This window comes from Capricornis sumatraensis, chromosome 14, assembly GCF_032405125.1.
Source record: "Capricornis sumatraensis isolate serow.1 chromosome 14, serow.2, whole genome shotgun sequence".
NCBI classification, from domain to species: domain Eukaryota; kingdom Metazoa; phylum Chordata; class Mammalia; order Artiodactyla; family Bovidae; genus Capricornis; species Capricornis sumatraensis.
Window position 1 is genome coordinate 65,510,736 of NC_091082.1, and position 17,381 is coordinate 65,528,116.

The following is a 17,381-nucleotide window of genomic DNA, read 5'->3' on the forward strand; positions in this document are numbered from 1 at the left end:
AATAAAAATATTGAGTGAGTCAGGCATTTTTCGTTTCTACTGGGAAACACATTCATTTATTCCACAAATAATTATTTAGTACTCTGTGAATGCATTATTCCAGGTATTAAAGATATACCAGTGAACAAAACAATATCAAACAAAACCCATGCCTGTCACTGTAGCACTTAATGTCTGTCGAGTGAGACTCTAAAATATAGAATGTTAGAGAAAATTCTCTAATTTTCAGAAGGGATGCTGACGGGAGGTTTCCGAGCTGGACTAGTGGGAGAGGCAAGGCTCTATTTATTGGCATGTCCTTTACTGTAAGAGGATGGGAAGCCAGGACCAACTTTCTCCCAGCTGGGAGAAGATGCCTCGGTAGCAGCAAGCAGACTGGGCAATCCAGTCACTCAGCAAACATGCATGGAGAAACTATTAGAAGATATTCCGATCTAACTGAATAATCCCTTTCTAAGACAATCCAATGCACCCATCTGAGGTTGTCTCTGATTTGTAACAGTTACTCCCTATCTAGGCATGTTCCTAGAGAACCGTCAGGGAGTGGTGCCGTGGAAATAACTGCAATTTTTACTTACACCACAGGTGGAGACATTTCCCATAAATGAGAAATCAGCTTATGAACAAGATCGATGATGAGACTGTGGAGATGGATCCTCCAGGGCTGCGGCACCCACATTCTTAAGGTCAAGGTAGTATAGGCTGAGAGGCTATGGTTGCGCTGCTCTTACCATGACTGAGATGTGCAGGATTCTCAGCTCCTCTTCTGCTGACTCATGCTGCGGTTCTTCGGTTGGATCTTGCCCAGGGAGGCTTGGGGCGCCATCCTGGTGGTGGATGTGAAAAAGTAAAGTGCCATTCTCCAGCCACTGCTGCCTCCAGCGCACCAGAGGGATGTCCTCCGTGTTGCCTGAGATCTCTAGAGCACAGACACCAAAGGCACAGGTCAGAATTCCAAGTGGGCCAGTCCACATCTAGAGTTTCATCTTCTTTTAAGACACTGCCTCTGAATTAGTCAATGTCAGCTGAAGACAACAAAGGGTTTCTAACTACAGTTGAGTCAGGCTTACTGCTGCCCCAAATCTTAAGGAGGGGAAGAGGCCCTGAGAAGAACAGAATTAATCCCCCATCAGTCTTTGCACCATAAGCTAATGGCCCAGGCTCCCGCCCACTGAGAAAAATACAAAGGTAAAAATTCAAGTTTTTCACCATACTTCTATGATCAACAGCATCCTTTACTCAGCACAGTTTGAATACCCTGATGACCCACTGAGGTAAACAGAAGGTTGTTTGCCTCTTGTAAATTTGAAAGTGTGAGTTCCCTAGCAATTACTCTTAGACACCAGTGACTCTACCAAGGAGAGAGTTAGTAATTGGCACTTATGGAAGAGTCCTGGGAGGGTACTGCAGAGCAACTGGAGCTGGGAGGTCATTTCTAAAACCACCATCGTTCGCTGCTTAGTCCACTGGAGATGTCTGATACTGGCTTTTGGCAGGTAATGTTTTAATTCCCTTTAATTTTTCTCTTCATTTTTGCAGAACAAAGATGATGTACATGAGAGGATGATGAAGAAGTGGGCCCTTATCACAGACTTAAGTGCTCATCTTCTTTCTGAGCTCTAGATGCAGGCACTGAAATAACATCAACAATGAATACCAATATACACAAACCTGTTATGCACGATAGGAGCTCGGCTATGCTGCAGAAGTATACTGCTATATGTCCCTTTCTCTAATATTCCTAAGCCGTATTGTATCAAAGTTTTGAGACATCCCACTATAGAAAGAACCTGATTAACCCAGCATTCTTGAGTTTCACTTGTCCCTAACACCATTTTTTTTTCCCCTTAACAACTACTATCACCCTCGAAAGCTAATATTCTGCTGAACATACTTGGCAAAGCATTGCTTTAAAATTTTCATTTTTTTTGAAAGGCATGGCTTCTTCTCCCAAAATGTATCACCTTTGACCAAAAAATTCAATATACATAAAAATGATTTAATAAGATCCATTTAGAAGAGTATTTTCATCAAGTAGCACAATCATAAAGAGGAAAGCAATTTTAAACATTTATCGAGTTTATAAATATCTTTCACTATTTGTGGGAGTGTACAAATGATGTTCTGCTGTACTTATTTACTTATATATTTATTCTTTAATTTATTTAACCTACCTGCACTGGATATGTGCTCCATAAGCACTGGCACTGCTCTAGGCACCCAGAGACCAAACTGAATGAAATCCTCGACAAGTTCTCCAAAGCAACCCACTGTGAGGGAATGTGTTCTGTTACACCACATGCATAAAAGCTTTGTGGAGACAGAAGAAGGAAAGAGTAACCTTGCTTGGACAGAGGGTGGACGATGGAAGGAGAGCAGACTTGCCAAAAGATGTTATGGTGTTGGGCCTTGAAGAGTGGACTTTGTTAAGTAGACAGAGATGTGGGGAATGGACATTCAGACACTGATAGGAGAATACGGAGAAGAAAGAGAAGGAATATTGGCTGGTCTTCTCAGGGAAATTAAGTGAGGGGGATTCAGATCCACAGGTCATCAGCCTGTCTCTAAAAGACACTGCGATGATTCTCTGGCTCAGGGGTTCACACCCCTGGGGCCATGGGCCGGCACCGGTCTGCACTGCAGGAGGCGAGCGGTACGCAAGGGAGCAAAGCTTCATCTGCCGCTCCTCATCACTCCCCATTGCTCACATTGCACCTGAATCATCCCCTCCCCACCCCTCTATTTGGGCCCCCCCACCCCATCCATGGAAAAAGTGTCTTCCACGAAACTGGTCCCTGGTGCCAAAGAGGTTGGGGACTGCTGCTCCAGTTCATCCTACCATCCTACAGACCAGAGAGGAGAATAAACTTAGAAGCGTGCAGGAGGGTGAGGGTGTAGCAAAGACAGGGTGCTCAGAGGCCCCTTCATTCTCAGCCTCTCTCCATAATTATCTGAAGGACCCAGTTGCCCTGTTGGGCTGGTCAGAGTCTGTGCTCTCGAAGTGACCGGCACAAGCATCGAGGACACGGCAGTGGGCAGAGGGTGTGAGAATGGAACGTGCCCTGAAGCCCAGCCCTGCCTTCCCCCAGGCACAGCTCCATTTGTTAAGTGAGGAAGTGACGCGGGCTTCCCAAATCCACCCTTCCTCTAAGGGTTGTTTAAGATTTCCAGGTAAACAGAAACCCCTGGCCACACCTCCATGGGCACCTGGGTCGACCTGTGGCTACCACACCATGCTTCATCACAAGCCCTGCAATCACAAACCCCACTCCCCAGCACTTACACTTTCTAACCACGCATCAAGCCTCCACATCAAAGCCCTGAAAGACTTCTCCTGGGAGACACCCTTCCCCCTCCCAGGTCTGTTTCCTGCAGCTGCGGTAGAAACCAAACTCTATCTCCTCCTCACCACAGACATAAAAGTCACAGGCAGGGACGGACATGAACACACTGCTGTATTTTAAATGGATAACCAACAAGGTCCTACTGCATAGCACAGAGAAATCTGTTCAATGTTATGTGGCAGTCTGGATGGGGAGGGAGTTTGCGGGAGAATAGATACCTGTATACGTATGGCTGAGTCGCTTTGTGATGCACCTGAAACTATCACAACATTGTTAATGAGCTCTACTCCAATATGAAATAAAAAGTTTAAATTAAAAAATTACAAGCAGCAACAGCTCCTAATAGAGCACTTAATGGCCTAATTAAATCATCTAGAGCAACACACATTCAGCCTCTTGCCTGCACTTGCTCTAACCCACCTTGGAATTTATTCTGCACATGCCGGGTGCCTCTTTAGCCTTTCCTGTAACTATTTAAGAGGAATCCAGCACCTGATACCTCTAAAGCCCTTTTTTTATCTCCCTGGAGACCTTCATCAAGGAGGTCAGGCTCATTAGCTCTGTTTTAACTGTGGAAGCAAAGGCAAGTAAATACCCAGACCAAAGTCACCCTAGCCTGACACAGAACAGGGACTAAGACAGATGAAGGAACTTCTATCAGATCCCCTCAACCTCCAACACACATATCAGACAACATGACCTTCGAACATGCATAAAGGAGGAAGCAATTGAGTTTAAAGTCCATGGGGTCTTTTAGGAGTTTTTGTGCTGTAGTACTTTAATTCTTTGCACAAAGTCTTGGTATTCCATGAGTTATTTTACAATTGAAATATAATTGACAAACCATAAAATTCACCCTCTCAAATATATACAATTCAGTGGGTTTTAGCATATTCACAAAGTTGTGCAACCATCACCACTCTAATCCAGAAACTTTTCATCACCCCCAGAAGAAACCCTGCACCCAGAGGCAGCCAAGACTGTTTTTGAGAAGGAAGGAGTTCTGCTTCAAAATTCTAGGGGTGATGGTGCAGTGGGTATACGGAGAGGTGGGCTGAGAACACAGAATCTCTACCCTTGGCTTCCAGTTCAGCCCTCTGAACCTATCTATGAGTAGTTGATGCCAAATTCCTTTGGAAAATTATATTCTGTTTCTGTCCAGACCAGAACCATCATAGAGGGCAATGGGCGAAAGAAGGAAGTTACCATACCTGTCAGTGAAGGTGGCTGTCATTTTTTAGATTAAACATAATTACAGAATGATAGGTTCCTCCTTGGCTTTTTCCCACCTCTCCTGGCAACATCTGGCATGGGAGAGCTAAAATGCTAAACCAGGAAGTTATTTACTTATGCTCTATCTGGCCTGGGTTAACCAAAGAAAAAACACACAGGGACAGTAAATGTCTTGTGAATTTCATCACAGCGGGGCTGAGATCAGAGGCTTGGAACACCAGTGTAATCGCATTGGTCTGGATGTCAGCAAAATGGCTCAAGAATAATAAATGCTCAGAAATTGCTTGACCAATGCAAACCTGACCTGGGACTCTGAAAGAGCAAATATGGGAAGTGATCAAATAGTTACTTTAGTCCAAGGCCTCCTGAGGGCTGTGGATGAGGCTCCAACAGAGCCTTTGCCAGTGTACTGAATAAAACAAGTGCCAAGAGGAGCCCGCACTGTCATCTCAAGGTACCACCATGGCCATCTATCATACTGTGGCACTGAGATCTCCAGAGAGGCAGGACTGCCCTCACTTTTAGCGTTCCAGTCCTTCCAAGCTTCCCCTCCATAAATCTTATGGATCTCAGCACCTCCAGAATTTCTGAATACCTGAAATACACAGAAACCAGGATGCCATTTATTCTTGTATTCAACCAAGATCCTTGGAGAACACTCTGTCATTGTTGTTTAGTCGCTCAGCCATGTCTGACTCTACGACCCCATGGACCGTCACCTGCCAGGTTCCTCTGCCCATGGGATTTCCCAGGCAAGAATACTGGAGTGGGCTGCCATTTCCTCCTCCAGGGCATCTTCCTGATCCAGGAATGAAACCCACATCTCTTCCACTGGCAGGCGGATTCTTTACCACTGAGCCACCTGGAAAGTCCGCTCCATTTTCCACATTTAGCAAGCTGTGCTACAGGTTTTCTACTGTCAAGGAGGCGTTGGTCTAGTAAGAAACTGAAGACAGAGCCATGAATAGCTACTCTAAACAGTAACAGCAGTGCTGGGTGAGAGGGTGGAACTTGGCTGGGCCTGTTCCCTTGGGAAGGGATAAAATGGGAAGAAGTGTTGGGAGGCAATTTGAGATGAAGAGAACAGTGTGTATAAAGAACAGCAGGTGATGCACGCTTGCAGAGCTGCAGGAGGTCTGGTTATGCTGCAGAGTGAAGACACGCAGGGCAGCAGTGGAGGACTGGGGCTGAAAAGCCAGAGTGGGGTCAACTGTAAAAGTTGTGAACGCCAGTTGAAGGAGTTGAGCCCTAATGTAAAGTCACCCATGGCTTTATTAAACAGAAGGATGAATAAAGCCATGATTACAGAAAGAGCAGCAGACAGATGAGACTCGGCCACAGTCCCACTGTAATGCTGATTCTCTATTCCACAGAGACCACAATACTAAGAGACCTCGGTCTGGGCGAACCTTAAATGAGACACCAGGCTTTGGGTTTTCTTCTCTGTATACAGAGGAGCTGTGGCAATGAATTTTAAGATCCTTTTGTAAGTTGCCACTCCATAATTCTAAATCCAAAGGGTGTGCTTCTGGTGAGCACCTTAAAAGACAATGATTTCAATGTCCCAAGCAATGTCAAATCTTCTCTCCAGTCTAACCTCACTCTCCCTCTCCCCTTTCTCTGAGCACACAGTGGACACGTTAGGGATGATGTGATCAGAGACTTTAGGGGCCAGATCCATCTTCAGACTAGACCTCAGGTTGGTGAGAAAGGTTCTCATCCAGGCTGGTATAGATATGTAGATTCTAAGAAAGAAACCTTGGAGCTTCTGCACACAATAGAGAACCAGGAAGACAGGACCTTGGGCAAGGAAAGTCATACTACAGAATAACCTGGGATGGGCAAAGGCAGATAGGAGGAGAGTAAGATGAACTCACTCTTAAATAGGCCTTAGTCATTGTTCTAATGTTAGCCTGCGTGCTGTGAGCTTGCCACACTGTCTTTCTGAGGGGTTAGCTTAGGATACCCAAAACTCACTGCAGAAATCCCTGGTCCTTCTATAGGCATCGCTTCATGCTGAGAGTCCCTGAACTGACCTGCTAAGACGACACATCACATCAGAGTATCAGAATCTGCCCAAAGGACAACTTCATCGAGGACCAGATGCATGATGTCCTCTTTCAAAGAATCTGGCAATTTAAAGTCAAATGTGGATTTGGACCTGGGAAATTCTCAAAGATCCTTTAATTCACTGAATAACTTAAGAGTGGCTTAGAGCAGACCTGGCATTCTGGGTCCCCTTTCCCTCTCCTGGCAAGGCCGAATTTCACGCTAAATCCAGCTGAGCAGTAATGAGGTGGCTCAGGTGTTGAGGTCAAGCCAGAAGGAAGCATTAACTTGTCTATTTTAGCCCCTTGTTAAGGGCACCTGATGAACTGATCCCGCAGTCTTTCAAGATCAAGGGTGATACCCCCTGATGGCCATGACTATTAGAAGACTTTGCTTAGATCAGGATTTTTAAATTCACTGTTAATTTTAAAAACCTTGTCTCCAAACCAAATCTAATATGGCTTCAGAAGGGGCTCCCCAGAGCAGAGTTAGAAAAGGACTGGATCAATTGGAAGACAAATAAAATGCACAACCATGAAATTCCCTGCCATTAGGGGATTGGAGGGGGAGTGTCTATGGGTTATTAGTTTTGCTTGGTTGTTTTTTCAATTCTATTAAGTGTGGTATTGTGAAGAGCCTCATATTCTTTATGAAAGAATTACAAGAGAAAGGGAACATCTCTAAAAATAGAATCTAGCCACCCGTCCAACCTCTGTTATCTAAGCTGCCGTCTGGAGTTTTACTCTGCCACAAGGATTAAGCTCAGAACTTTAGTGGTGATAAGATAACTATCCCAAACTAAGGATAACGAGTGGGTCTTGTCCATCAGCGACTAACATTAAGGAGACCAAAGGTAGGCCTGTGATAGAATTACACCTTTTTCTTCCATTCTTCTTTTAATCGCCCCCACCCCCCACTTCAGAGTTTGAAAGATATTAATGGTAGGTCTGTGTTTCCCACATGGTCTCATTATGGTGTTCAGACTGAAACTGTTCACAGTGGCAGTAACTTTCAACACCTCTGTAAGAAAATAACCTGCTAAAGGTCAGGGGTTAATAACAGCAGAGGATCACTAATTATCCTGTAAATCTTTACTCTGGTATCAAACGTGACCCAAGTCTTCATTGCTTCTGGAACAGCAGCCTCTAAAGACCCCAACATGTTCCATAAACATAATGAGAGCAGGACATGAGTGTCCCGGCCATCTGTGAAGAAGGATAAGGGACAGATGAAAATCAGGCAAAGGAGAGGGATGCAGAGAAAAAGGACAAAGTCAGGAGACGCGCGGACAGGAGACCAGCCAGAGAAACAATATCCCAGGGGTTGAGTTGGCTGGGTCTCCACATCTCTCGCCGCCGGTACCATCTGGTACGGAGTTCTGAAGTGATGCAATCCCACATCCCAGAGAGAGAGCCACATGCAATAAGGTCCCCTACTAGGTCTAAAAAAATCCACCAGCACAGATGCCAGGAACACCAATGATTTGCCCGAAGTTTGTGCCTACATAGGCCTGGCTAAGTGAACAATCAAGTGAGAGATAACACAGCCAGGTAATTCTTTTGTAAAGATGTCCAGAACACAACTGGAAATGGAGCTCTCTTTGTGGTTCTTCTATTCAACTCACAGTCGACCATGGAGCTGCTGCTTATTATCTCATTCTCACTCCTCTGCCCCCACACACAACTATATGAGCAAAAAGCTTCACAGCAAAATGGCTTAAAATTTAAGAATCTCTCGCCCAACAGAAGAACAAGATGTTCCTTTTTCAAGTAACTGGAATCTTTTTGACTTTCTGAGATCTGGAATAGAAATTTCCACTTCTGACCAGGAGAGGGATAATTGAATTTCTATTTCCTCTGCTTGGTGACATTTGCTCTCAATGGCAAAAATAAGACAGCCTCAAATCATTAATGATCCCGTGATGAGAAATGGAATGGCAGGTTAAAGAGAGCTTTGCATTGGGATGGGGGTGGGGGATGCAGGAGAATCAGGTTGCTGTAATTTCCCCAGGGCCCACTTTTCTCATCTTCAAATGATGAGACTAGGAGGTCTCTGAGGACCAGCCCCTCCCAGTTCTAACCATGGTATTCAATGACACTGGCTCTAGTCACACCCCAAATCAGGTGCAGCCTGAGTAAATTTCTGCATGCCAACTAGATAAATGTCTCTGGAAGTTTTTCCAAATCAGACTTTCCTCTTGGGCTTTGGGATGCTTCCAGCTTAGTCCAGCCTATCAGTTTATAGACTGGTTACATTGAAACTCAAGACAGGGACCTATAGGGAACGATAGTGACTTAGAGGGAACTCTAATTAGTGGCCCCCCAGTAAGAAAGAATTATCTAGCCTACAGATGTCAACAAAGGGTCTCCAGTGACTTTTTACTTTTTGTGTTTATGTGGACAAGCGTAGTCTAAATAAGAAAATTGCATCTGATCTCTCTCTGCAGCCTCACCAATAGCCCTTTATAGAGCTATATTCTAAAAATCAGAAATGTCAGCTTCCTTAAAAGCCGCTTACCCATCCACTTCTCTGTTTTCTGGAGAGGTTTACAATGGACTAAAATAAACAGATATGGAAAGATGGAGTGATGGGAGAAAGAGAAGTAAGGACTCATATAGTATGTTGTCTCTGGGGGTGGGTGGGGGCAGAAGCTGCAGAAAGTGGAGGGTGGTTTTGTAAATCAGACTTGATGGAAAGCAGTGAAGCTTTCTATGGATGCTGCTGGAAGTAGGTCACTCTGTGCTACTGTGTGCTGGCATGAATAGCAATTGAGCAACTCTTCGAACAGTCTATTTACCTAGCCATGAAGATGAAAACATTCCTGTGGGGGGAAAAAGTGGCCGAAAGGTTCTGACACAACCAGAGAGATGAGGAGACATTCAAATGGCTTATGATTTCATCCAAAATGCTTTGCTTGTTCCTACAACACTGTTTCTCTGGATCTTTTCAAACCTCTGCAAAGAGTTTATCCACATGATACTCATTAAAGTCTCATTTGAAAGGGGAAAAAAAAGCCCAAAATTCTTTGAAAAAGGCAGGGTTATCTGGGCTACAGATGTACGGGTAAAAGATTTTTAAATATATCTAGTTCTATTCTCCACTGCCATCTGACTGACCTTTGTAAATTGAGATAACGGCACACATTTAACAAAATCTGACATCAAGTAAGATGGGTAATAATATTTAAACTCTGTAATATTAAAATACATATTTATGGATCATTTTGTACTTTGTAATGAGAATAAGTCATTTTCAAGCCTGCAGTCTCACAATCGGAATTCTGATTTGAGCTTTGCAAGTCCTGCGGGGCCACTTGGCTGTAGTGTGGCATTGAAAGCAATATGGACACATGGGTTTGGGAAAACCAGGACACTGGTTACAGGGTGATTGCAAGGAAGCTGTCTGGTAGATCCAGTGAGAGCTATGTTCACTCTCAGTCCTCCCTCTTGTACTCCTGTCTTTTATTGACAAAGAGTTTAGTATTTGCTATAATTCTCTGATCTCAAACAGTGACGTTCCCTCACTAGCTCTCACCTTATAAAATGGATCGGAAAAGAGAATGATAATGACAAAATATCACCTGCACATGACTTAGATAAGGAGACTAGCCCTCTGCTTCTCCTGAACTGTCTTCATTCATTTCCATTTCTAATTAGTTTTCATACCCTTGTATTTCTGTTCTTATCATCTGTGATTCAACTCAATAAGCAATGATGTACCTATTACGAGCTGCCTCTGCAAAGAAGCCTTTTCAACATTCATGAGCTAATTTAATCTTTAACGATGCTTTAATGGGGGTATTTATATTGAGAAACGCTGGACTGGAAGAAACACAAGCTGGAATCAAGATTGCCGGGAGAAATATCAATCACCTCAGATATGCAGATGACACCACCCTTATGGCAGAAAGTGAAGAGAAACTCAAAAGCCTCTTGATGAAAGTGAAAGAGGAGAGTGAAAAAGTTGGCTTAAAGCTCAACATTCAGAAAATGAAGATTATGGCATCTGGTCCCGTCACTTCATGGGAAATAGATGGGGAAAGAGTGGAAACAGTGTCAGACTTTATTTTGGGGGGCTCCAAAATCACTGCAGATGGTGACTGCAGCCATGAAATTAAAAGACACTTACTCCTTGGAAGAAAAGTTATGACCAACCTAGATAGCATATTAAAAAGCAGAGACATTACTTTGCTAACTAAGGGCCATCTAGTCAAGGCTATTGTTTTTCCAAGAGTCACGTATGGATGTGAGAATTGGACTGTGAAGAAGGCTGAGTGCTGAAAAATTGATGCTTTTGAACTGTGGTGTTGGAGAAGACTCTTGAGAGTCCCTTGGACTTCAAGGAGATTCAACCAGTCCATTCTGAAGGAGATCAGCCCTGGGATTTCTTTGGAAGGAATGATGCTGAAGCTGAAACTCCAGTACTTTAGCCACCTCATGCGAAGAGTTGACTCATTGGAAAAGACTCTGATGCTGGGGGCAGGAGGAGAAGGGGACAACAGAGGATGAGATGACTGGATGGCATCACTGACTCGATGGATGTGAGTCTGAGTGAACTCCGGGAGATGGTGATGGACAGGGAGGCCTGGCGTGCTGCAATTCATGGGGTCGCAAAGAGTCGGACACGACTGAGCGACTGAACTGAACTGAACTGATATTCCCATTTTACAAACAAGGAGCTCCAGAAAAGTCAACCTACTTGACCAAGTTCACCCAATTATAAATACTAAAGTTAGAGGGGAAAATTCCTATGTCTTTTGGCTTCAAGGCTATGGTTCTTTTCCACTACTTCAGTCCCCATTCCCTCATTTTACACTTCTCAGTCAGTTCAGTCGCTCAGTCGTGTCCGACTCTTTGCGACCCCATTGACTGCAGTACGCCAGGCTTCCCTGTCCATCACCAACTCCTGGAGCTTGCTGAAACTCATGTGCATCAAGTCGGTGATGGCATCCAACCATCTCATCCTCTGTCATCCCCTTCTCCTCCTGCCTTCAACTTTCCCAGCACCAGGGTCTTTTCTAACAAGTCAGAGCTTCGCATCAGGTGGCCAAAGTACTGGAGTTTCAGTTTCAGCATCAGTCCTTCCAATGAATATTCAGGACTAATTTCCTTTAGGATAGACTGGTTGGATCTCCTTGCAGTCCAAGGGACTCTCAAGAGTCTTTTCCAACACCACAGTTCTAAAGCATCAATTCTTTGGCAGTCAGCTTTCTTTATAGTCCATCTCTCACATCCATCCACGACTACTGGAAAAACCATAGCTTTGAAAAGACGAACATTTGTTGGTAAAGTAATGTCTCTGCTTTTTAATATGCTGTCTAGGTTTTTCAGTTTTTCTTCCAAGAAGCAAGTGTCTTAATTTCATGGCTGCAATTACCATCTGCAGTGATTTTGAAGCCTAAGAGAATAAAATCTGTCACTGTTTCCATTGTTTCCCCATTTATTTGCAATGAAGTGATGGGATCAGATGCCATGATCTCAGTTTTTTGAATGCTGAGTTTCAAGCCAGCTTTTTCACTCTCCTCTTTCACTTTCATCAAGAGGCTCTTTAGTTCCTCTTCACTTTCTGCCATAAGGGTGGTGTTATTTGCATATTGGGCTTCCCTGGTGGCTCAGAGGTTAAAGCATCTGCCTGGGATGCAGGAGACCCGGTTTCGATCCCTGGGTCGGGAAGATCCCCTGGAGAAGGAAATGGCAACCCACTCCAGTACTCTTGCCTGGAGAATCCCATGGAGGGAGGAGCCTGGTACGCTACAGTCCATGGGGTTGCAATGAGTCGGACACGACTGAGTGACTTCTCTTATCTGAAGTTATTGATATTTCTCCTGGCAATCTTGATTCCAGATTGTGCTTCATCCAGCCCAGCATTTCTCATGATGTACTGCATATAAGTGAAATAAGCAGTGTGAGAATATACAGCCTTGACATACTCCTTTCCCAATATTCAACCAGTCTGTTCTTCCATGTATGGTTCTAACTGTTGGTTCTTGACCTGCATACAAATTTCTCTGGAGGCAGATAAGGTGGTCTGGTATTCCCATTTCTATAAGAAATTTCCAGAAGGAAACTATAAGCAAGGTGAAAAGACAGCCTTCAGAATGGGAGGAAATAATAGCAAATGAAGCAACTGACAAATGATTAATCTCAAAAATATACAAGCAACTCTTACAACTCAATTCCAGAAAAATAAACCACCCAATCAAAAAATGGGCCAAAGAACTAAATAGACATTTCTCCAAAGAAGACATACAGATGGCTAACAAGCACATGAAAAAATGCTCAACATCACTCATTATCAGAGAAATGCAAATCAAAACCACAATGAGGTACCATTTCACACCAGTCAGAATGGCTGTGATCCAAAAGTCTACAAGCAATAAATGCTGGAGAGGGTGTGGAGAAAAGGGAACCCTCTTACACTGTTGGTGGGAATGCAAACTAGTACAGCCACTATGGAGAACAGTGTGGAGAGTCCTTCAAAACCTGGAAATAGAACTGCCTTATGACCCAGCAATCCCACCGCTGGGCATACACACCGACAAAACCAGAATTAAAAGAGACACGTGTACCCCAATATTCATCGCAGCACTGTTTATAATAGCCAGGACATGGAAGCAACCTAGATGTCCATCAGCAGATGAATGGATAAGAAAGCTGTGGTACATATACACAATGGAGTATTACTCAGCCATTAAAAAGAACACATTTGAATCAGTTCTAATGAGGTGGATGAAACTGGAGTCTATTATACAGAGTGAAGTAAGCCAGAAAGAAAAACACCAATACAGTATACTAATGCATATATATGGAATTTAGAAAGTTGCTAATGATAACCCTGTATGTGAGACAGCAAAAGAGACACAGATGTATAGAACAGTCTTTTGGACTCTGTGGGAGAGGGCGAGGGTGGGATGATTTGGGAGAATGGCAGTGAAACATGTATAATATCATATGTGAAACGAATCACCAGTCCAGGTTTGATGCATGATACAGGATGCTCGGGGCTGGTGCACTGGGATGACGCAGAGGGATGGTATGGGGAGGAAGGTGGGAGGGGGGTTCAGGATGGGGAACACGTGTACACCCATGGTAGATTCATGTTGATGTATGCCAAAACCAATACAACATTGTAAAGTAACTAGCCTCCAGTTAAAATAGATAAATTTATATTAAAAAAGGAAAAAAAAAAGAATTTTCCAGTTTGTTGTGATCCACCAGTCAAAGGCTTTAGCATAGTTAATGAAGCAGAAGTAGATGTTTTTCTGGAATTCTCTTGCTTTTTCTTTCTTTTCCGACAGATGTTGGCAATTCGATATCTGGTTCCTCTGCCTTTTCTAAACCCAGCTTGAACATCTTTTTGAAGTTATCTGTTCTGTTGAAGCATAGCTTGGAGAATGAGTGCAATTGTGTGGTAGTTTGAACATTATTTGGCATTGCCTTTCTTTGGGATTGGAATGAAAACTGACCTTTTCCAGTCCCGTGGCCACTGCTGAATTTTCCAAATTTGCTGGCATATTGAGTGCAACACTTTCACAGCATTATCTTTTAGGATTTGAAATAGCTCAGCTGGAATTCTATCACCTCCACGAGCTTTGTTCGTAGTGATGCTTCCCAAGGCCCACTTGACCTCATACTCCAGGATGTCTGGCTCCATGTGAGTGATCACACCATTGTGGCTAACTGGGCCATGAAGATCTTTTTTGAATAATTCTGTGTTTTCTTGCCACCTCTTCTTAATATCTTCTGCTTTTGTTAGGTCTATAATATTTCTGTCCTTTATTGTGCCCATCTTTGCACAAAATGTTCTCTTGGTATCTCTAATTTTCTTGAAGAGATCTCTAGTCTTTCCTATTCTATGTTTTTCCTCTATCTGTTTTCACTGATCACATAGGAAGGCTTTCTTATCTCTCTTTGCTATTCTTTGGAACTCTGCATTCAGATGGCTGTATCTTTCCTTTTCTTCTTTGCCTTGCACTTCTCTTCTTTTCTCAGCTATTTGCAAGGCTGCCTCAAACAACCAGTTTGCCTTTTTCCATTTCTTTTTTCTGGGGATGGTTCTAATCACTGCCTCCTGTACACTGTTAGAAACCTGTGTCCATAGTTCTTCAGGTGCTCTGTCTATCAGATCTAATCCCTTGAATCTGTTTGTCACTTCCACTGTATAATTGTAAGGGATTTGATTTAGGTCATACCTGAATGGCCTAGTGGTTCTTCCTACTTTCTTCAATTTAAGTCTGAATTTGGCAATAAGGAGTTCATGATCTGAGCCACAGTCAGCTCCCTGTCTTGTTTTCGCTGACTGTATAGAGCTTCTCCATCTTTGGCTGCAAAGAATATAATCAATCTGATTTTGTATAGACTATCTGGTGATGTCCACGTGTAGAGTTGTCTCTTGTGTTATTGGAAGAGAGTGTTTACACATCTCAACTCAAGATAATAGAAGTAAAGTGCTTAGCAATATGTGGCATACAATGAATACCCATCAACATCAATATTGTCATGATTAATACTGCGTTTTTTGTTTTCGTTGTTAGTGTCATTCATAGAAATTCCAAAATTGAGTAATAATCATTGGGAGAGTTAAGCCAAGTGTAACTTTAACTGTCACAAGCTTAAATGTCTTCTTAAGCCCAGAAACCATTAAGAATCAGCTCAGTTCCAGTGAGGAACTTGGCCAAGTCATACTTGTATATGTCTCTAATGCTCCTTAAAAAACTGAACATTCCTTAGATATCTCTGATGAAATCTCACTTACACTGTCTGCTTTAAGATCTGGCCACTGGGGCTTTCACAGATGATGTCAAGCTATCCATGCCCATGGATGCCCAAGCTATCCATGGCCCAAGCTCAGACAAATCCCCTGAGCTTGCTGTAAGGCAAAACACTCAGTAATTGACCCTGTGTGTTCCTGGACACAAAATCCTTAGTGACACCCTTTTTTTTTCTACAGGAAATAGGCTTCATTCAGCCTCTAAGACATTCCCTGATCAAGATCATCCCCAAGAAAAAGATATGCAAAAAGGCAAAATGGTTGTCTGAGGAGGCCTTAAAAATTGCTAAGAAAAGAAGAGAAGCAAAAGGAAAAGGTGAAAAGGAAAGATATACCCATTTGAATGCAGAGTTCCAAAGAATGACAAAGAGAGCTGGGAAAGCCTTCCTCAGCGATCAATGCAAAGAAATAGAGGAAAACATCAGAATGGGAAAGACTAGAGATCTCTTCAAGAAAATTAGAGATACCAAGGGAACATTTCATGCAAAGATGGGCTCAACAAAGGACAGAAATGGTACAGACCTAACAGAAGCAGAAGATATTAAGAAGAAGTGGCAAGAATACACAGAAAAATTATAAAAAAAGATCTTCACAACCCAGATAATCATGATGGTGTGATCACTCAGCTAGAGCCAGACCTCCTGGAATGCAAAGTCAAGTGGGTCTTAGGAAGCATCACTATGAACAAAGCTAGTGGAGGTGATGGAATTCCAGTTGAGCTATTTCAAATCCAAAAAGATGATGCTGGGAAAGCACTGCACTCAATCTACGAGCAAATTTGGAAAACCCAGCAGTGGCCACAGGACTAGAAATGGTCAGTGTTCATTCCAATCCCAAAGAATGCTCAAACTACCACACAATTGCTTATCTCACATGCTAGTAAAGTAATGCTCAGAATTTTCAAAGTCAGGCTTCAACAGTAGATGAACTGTGATCTTCCAGATGTTCAAGCTGGATTTAGAAAAGGCAGAGGAAACAGAGATCAAACTGCCAACATCTGCTGGATCATCAAAAAAACAAGAGGGTTCCAGAAAAACATCTATTTCTGCTTTATTGACTACCCCACAGCCTTTGACTGTGTGGATCACCACAAACTGTGGAAAATTCTGAAAGAGATGGGAATACCAGACCACCTTACCTGCCTCCTGAGAAATCTGTATGCAGGTCAAGAAGCAACAGTTAGAATGGGACATGGAACAACAGACTGGTTCCAAATCGGGAAAGGAGTATGTCAAGGCTGTATATTGTCATCCTGCTTATTTAAGTTACATGCAGAGTACATTATGAGAAACTCTGGGCTGGATGAGGCACAATCTGGAATCAAGATTTCCAGGAGAAATATCAATAACCTCAGATATGCAGATGACACCACCCTTATGGCAGAAAGTGAAGAAGAACTAAAGAGTCTCTTGATGAAAGTGAAAGAGGAGAGTGAAAATGTTGGCTTAAAACTCAACATTCAGAAAACTAAGATCATGTCATCTGGTTCCATCACTTCATGACAAATAGATAGGGAAACAATGGAAACAGTGACAGACTTTATTTTCTTGGGCTCCAAAATCACTGCAGGTGGTGACTGCAGCTATTAAATTAAAAGACGCTTGCTTCTTGGATGAAAAGTTATGACCAACCTAGACAGCAAATTAAAAAGCAGAGACATTACTTTACCAACAAAGGTCCATCTAGTCAAAGCGATGGTGTTTCCAGTAGTCATGTATGGATGTGAGAGTTGGACTATAAAGAAAGCTGAGCACCGAAGAATTGATGCTTTTGAACTGTGGTGTTGGAGAAGACTCTTGAGAATCCCTTGGACTGCAAGGAGATCCAACCAGTCTATCCTAAAGGAAATCAGTGCTGAATATTCACTGGAATGACTGATGCTGAAACTGAAACTCCAGTACTTTGGCCACCTGATGAGAAGAACTGACTCACTGAAAAAGACCCTGATGCTGGGAAAGATTGAAGGCAGGAGGAGTGGGAGTCTAC

At 43.1% G+C, this 17,381-nt stretch overlaps 1 protein-coding gene across 2 annotated transcripts in view; it reads right to left on the reverse strand.

Annotated features, from left to right (window-relative positions):
• Positions 1-17,381, reverse strand: part of ASTN1 (astrotactin 1) — a 356,098-nt gene that overhangs the window by 233,176 nt on the left and 105,541 nt on the right. For both annotated transcript variants that reach the window (XM_068986030.1, XM_068986031.1), the window contains exon 2: positions 732-919. In XM_068986030.1, the coding sequence (XP_068842131.1) occupies positions 732-919 (188 nt within the window). The remainder of the gene's footprint in view (positions 1-731; positions 920-17,381) is intronic.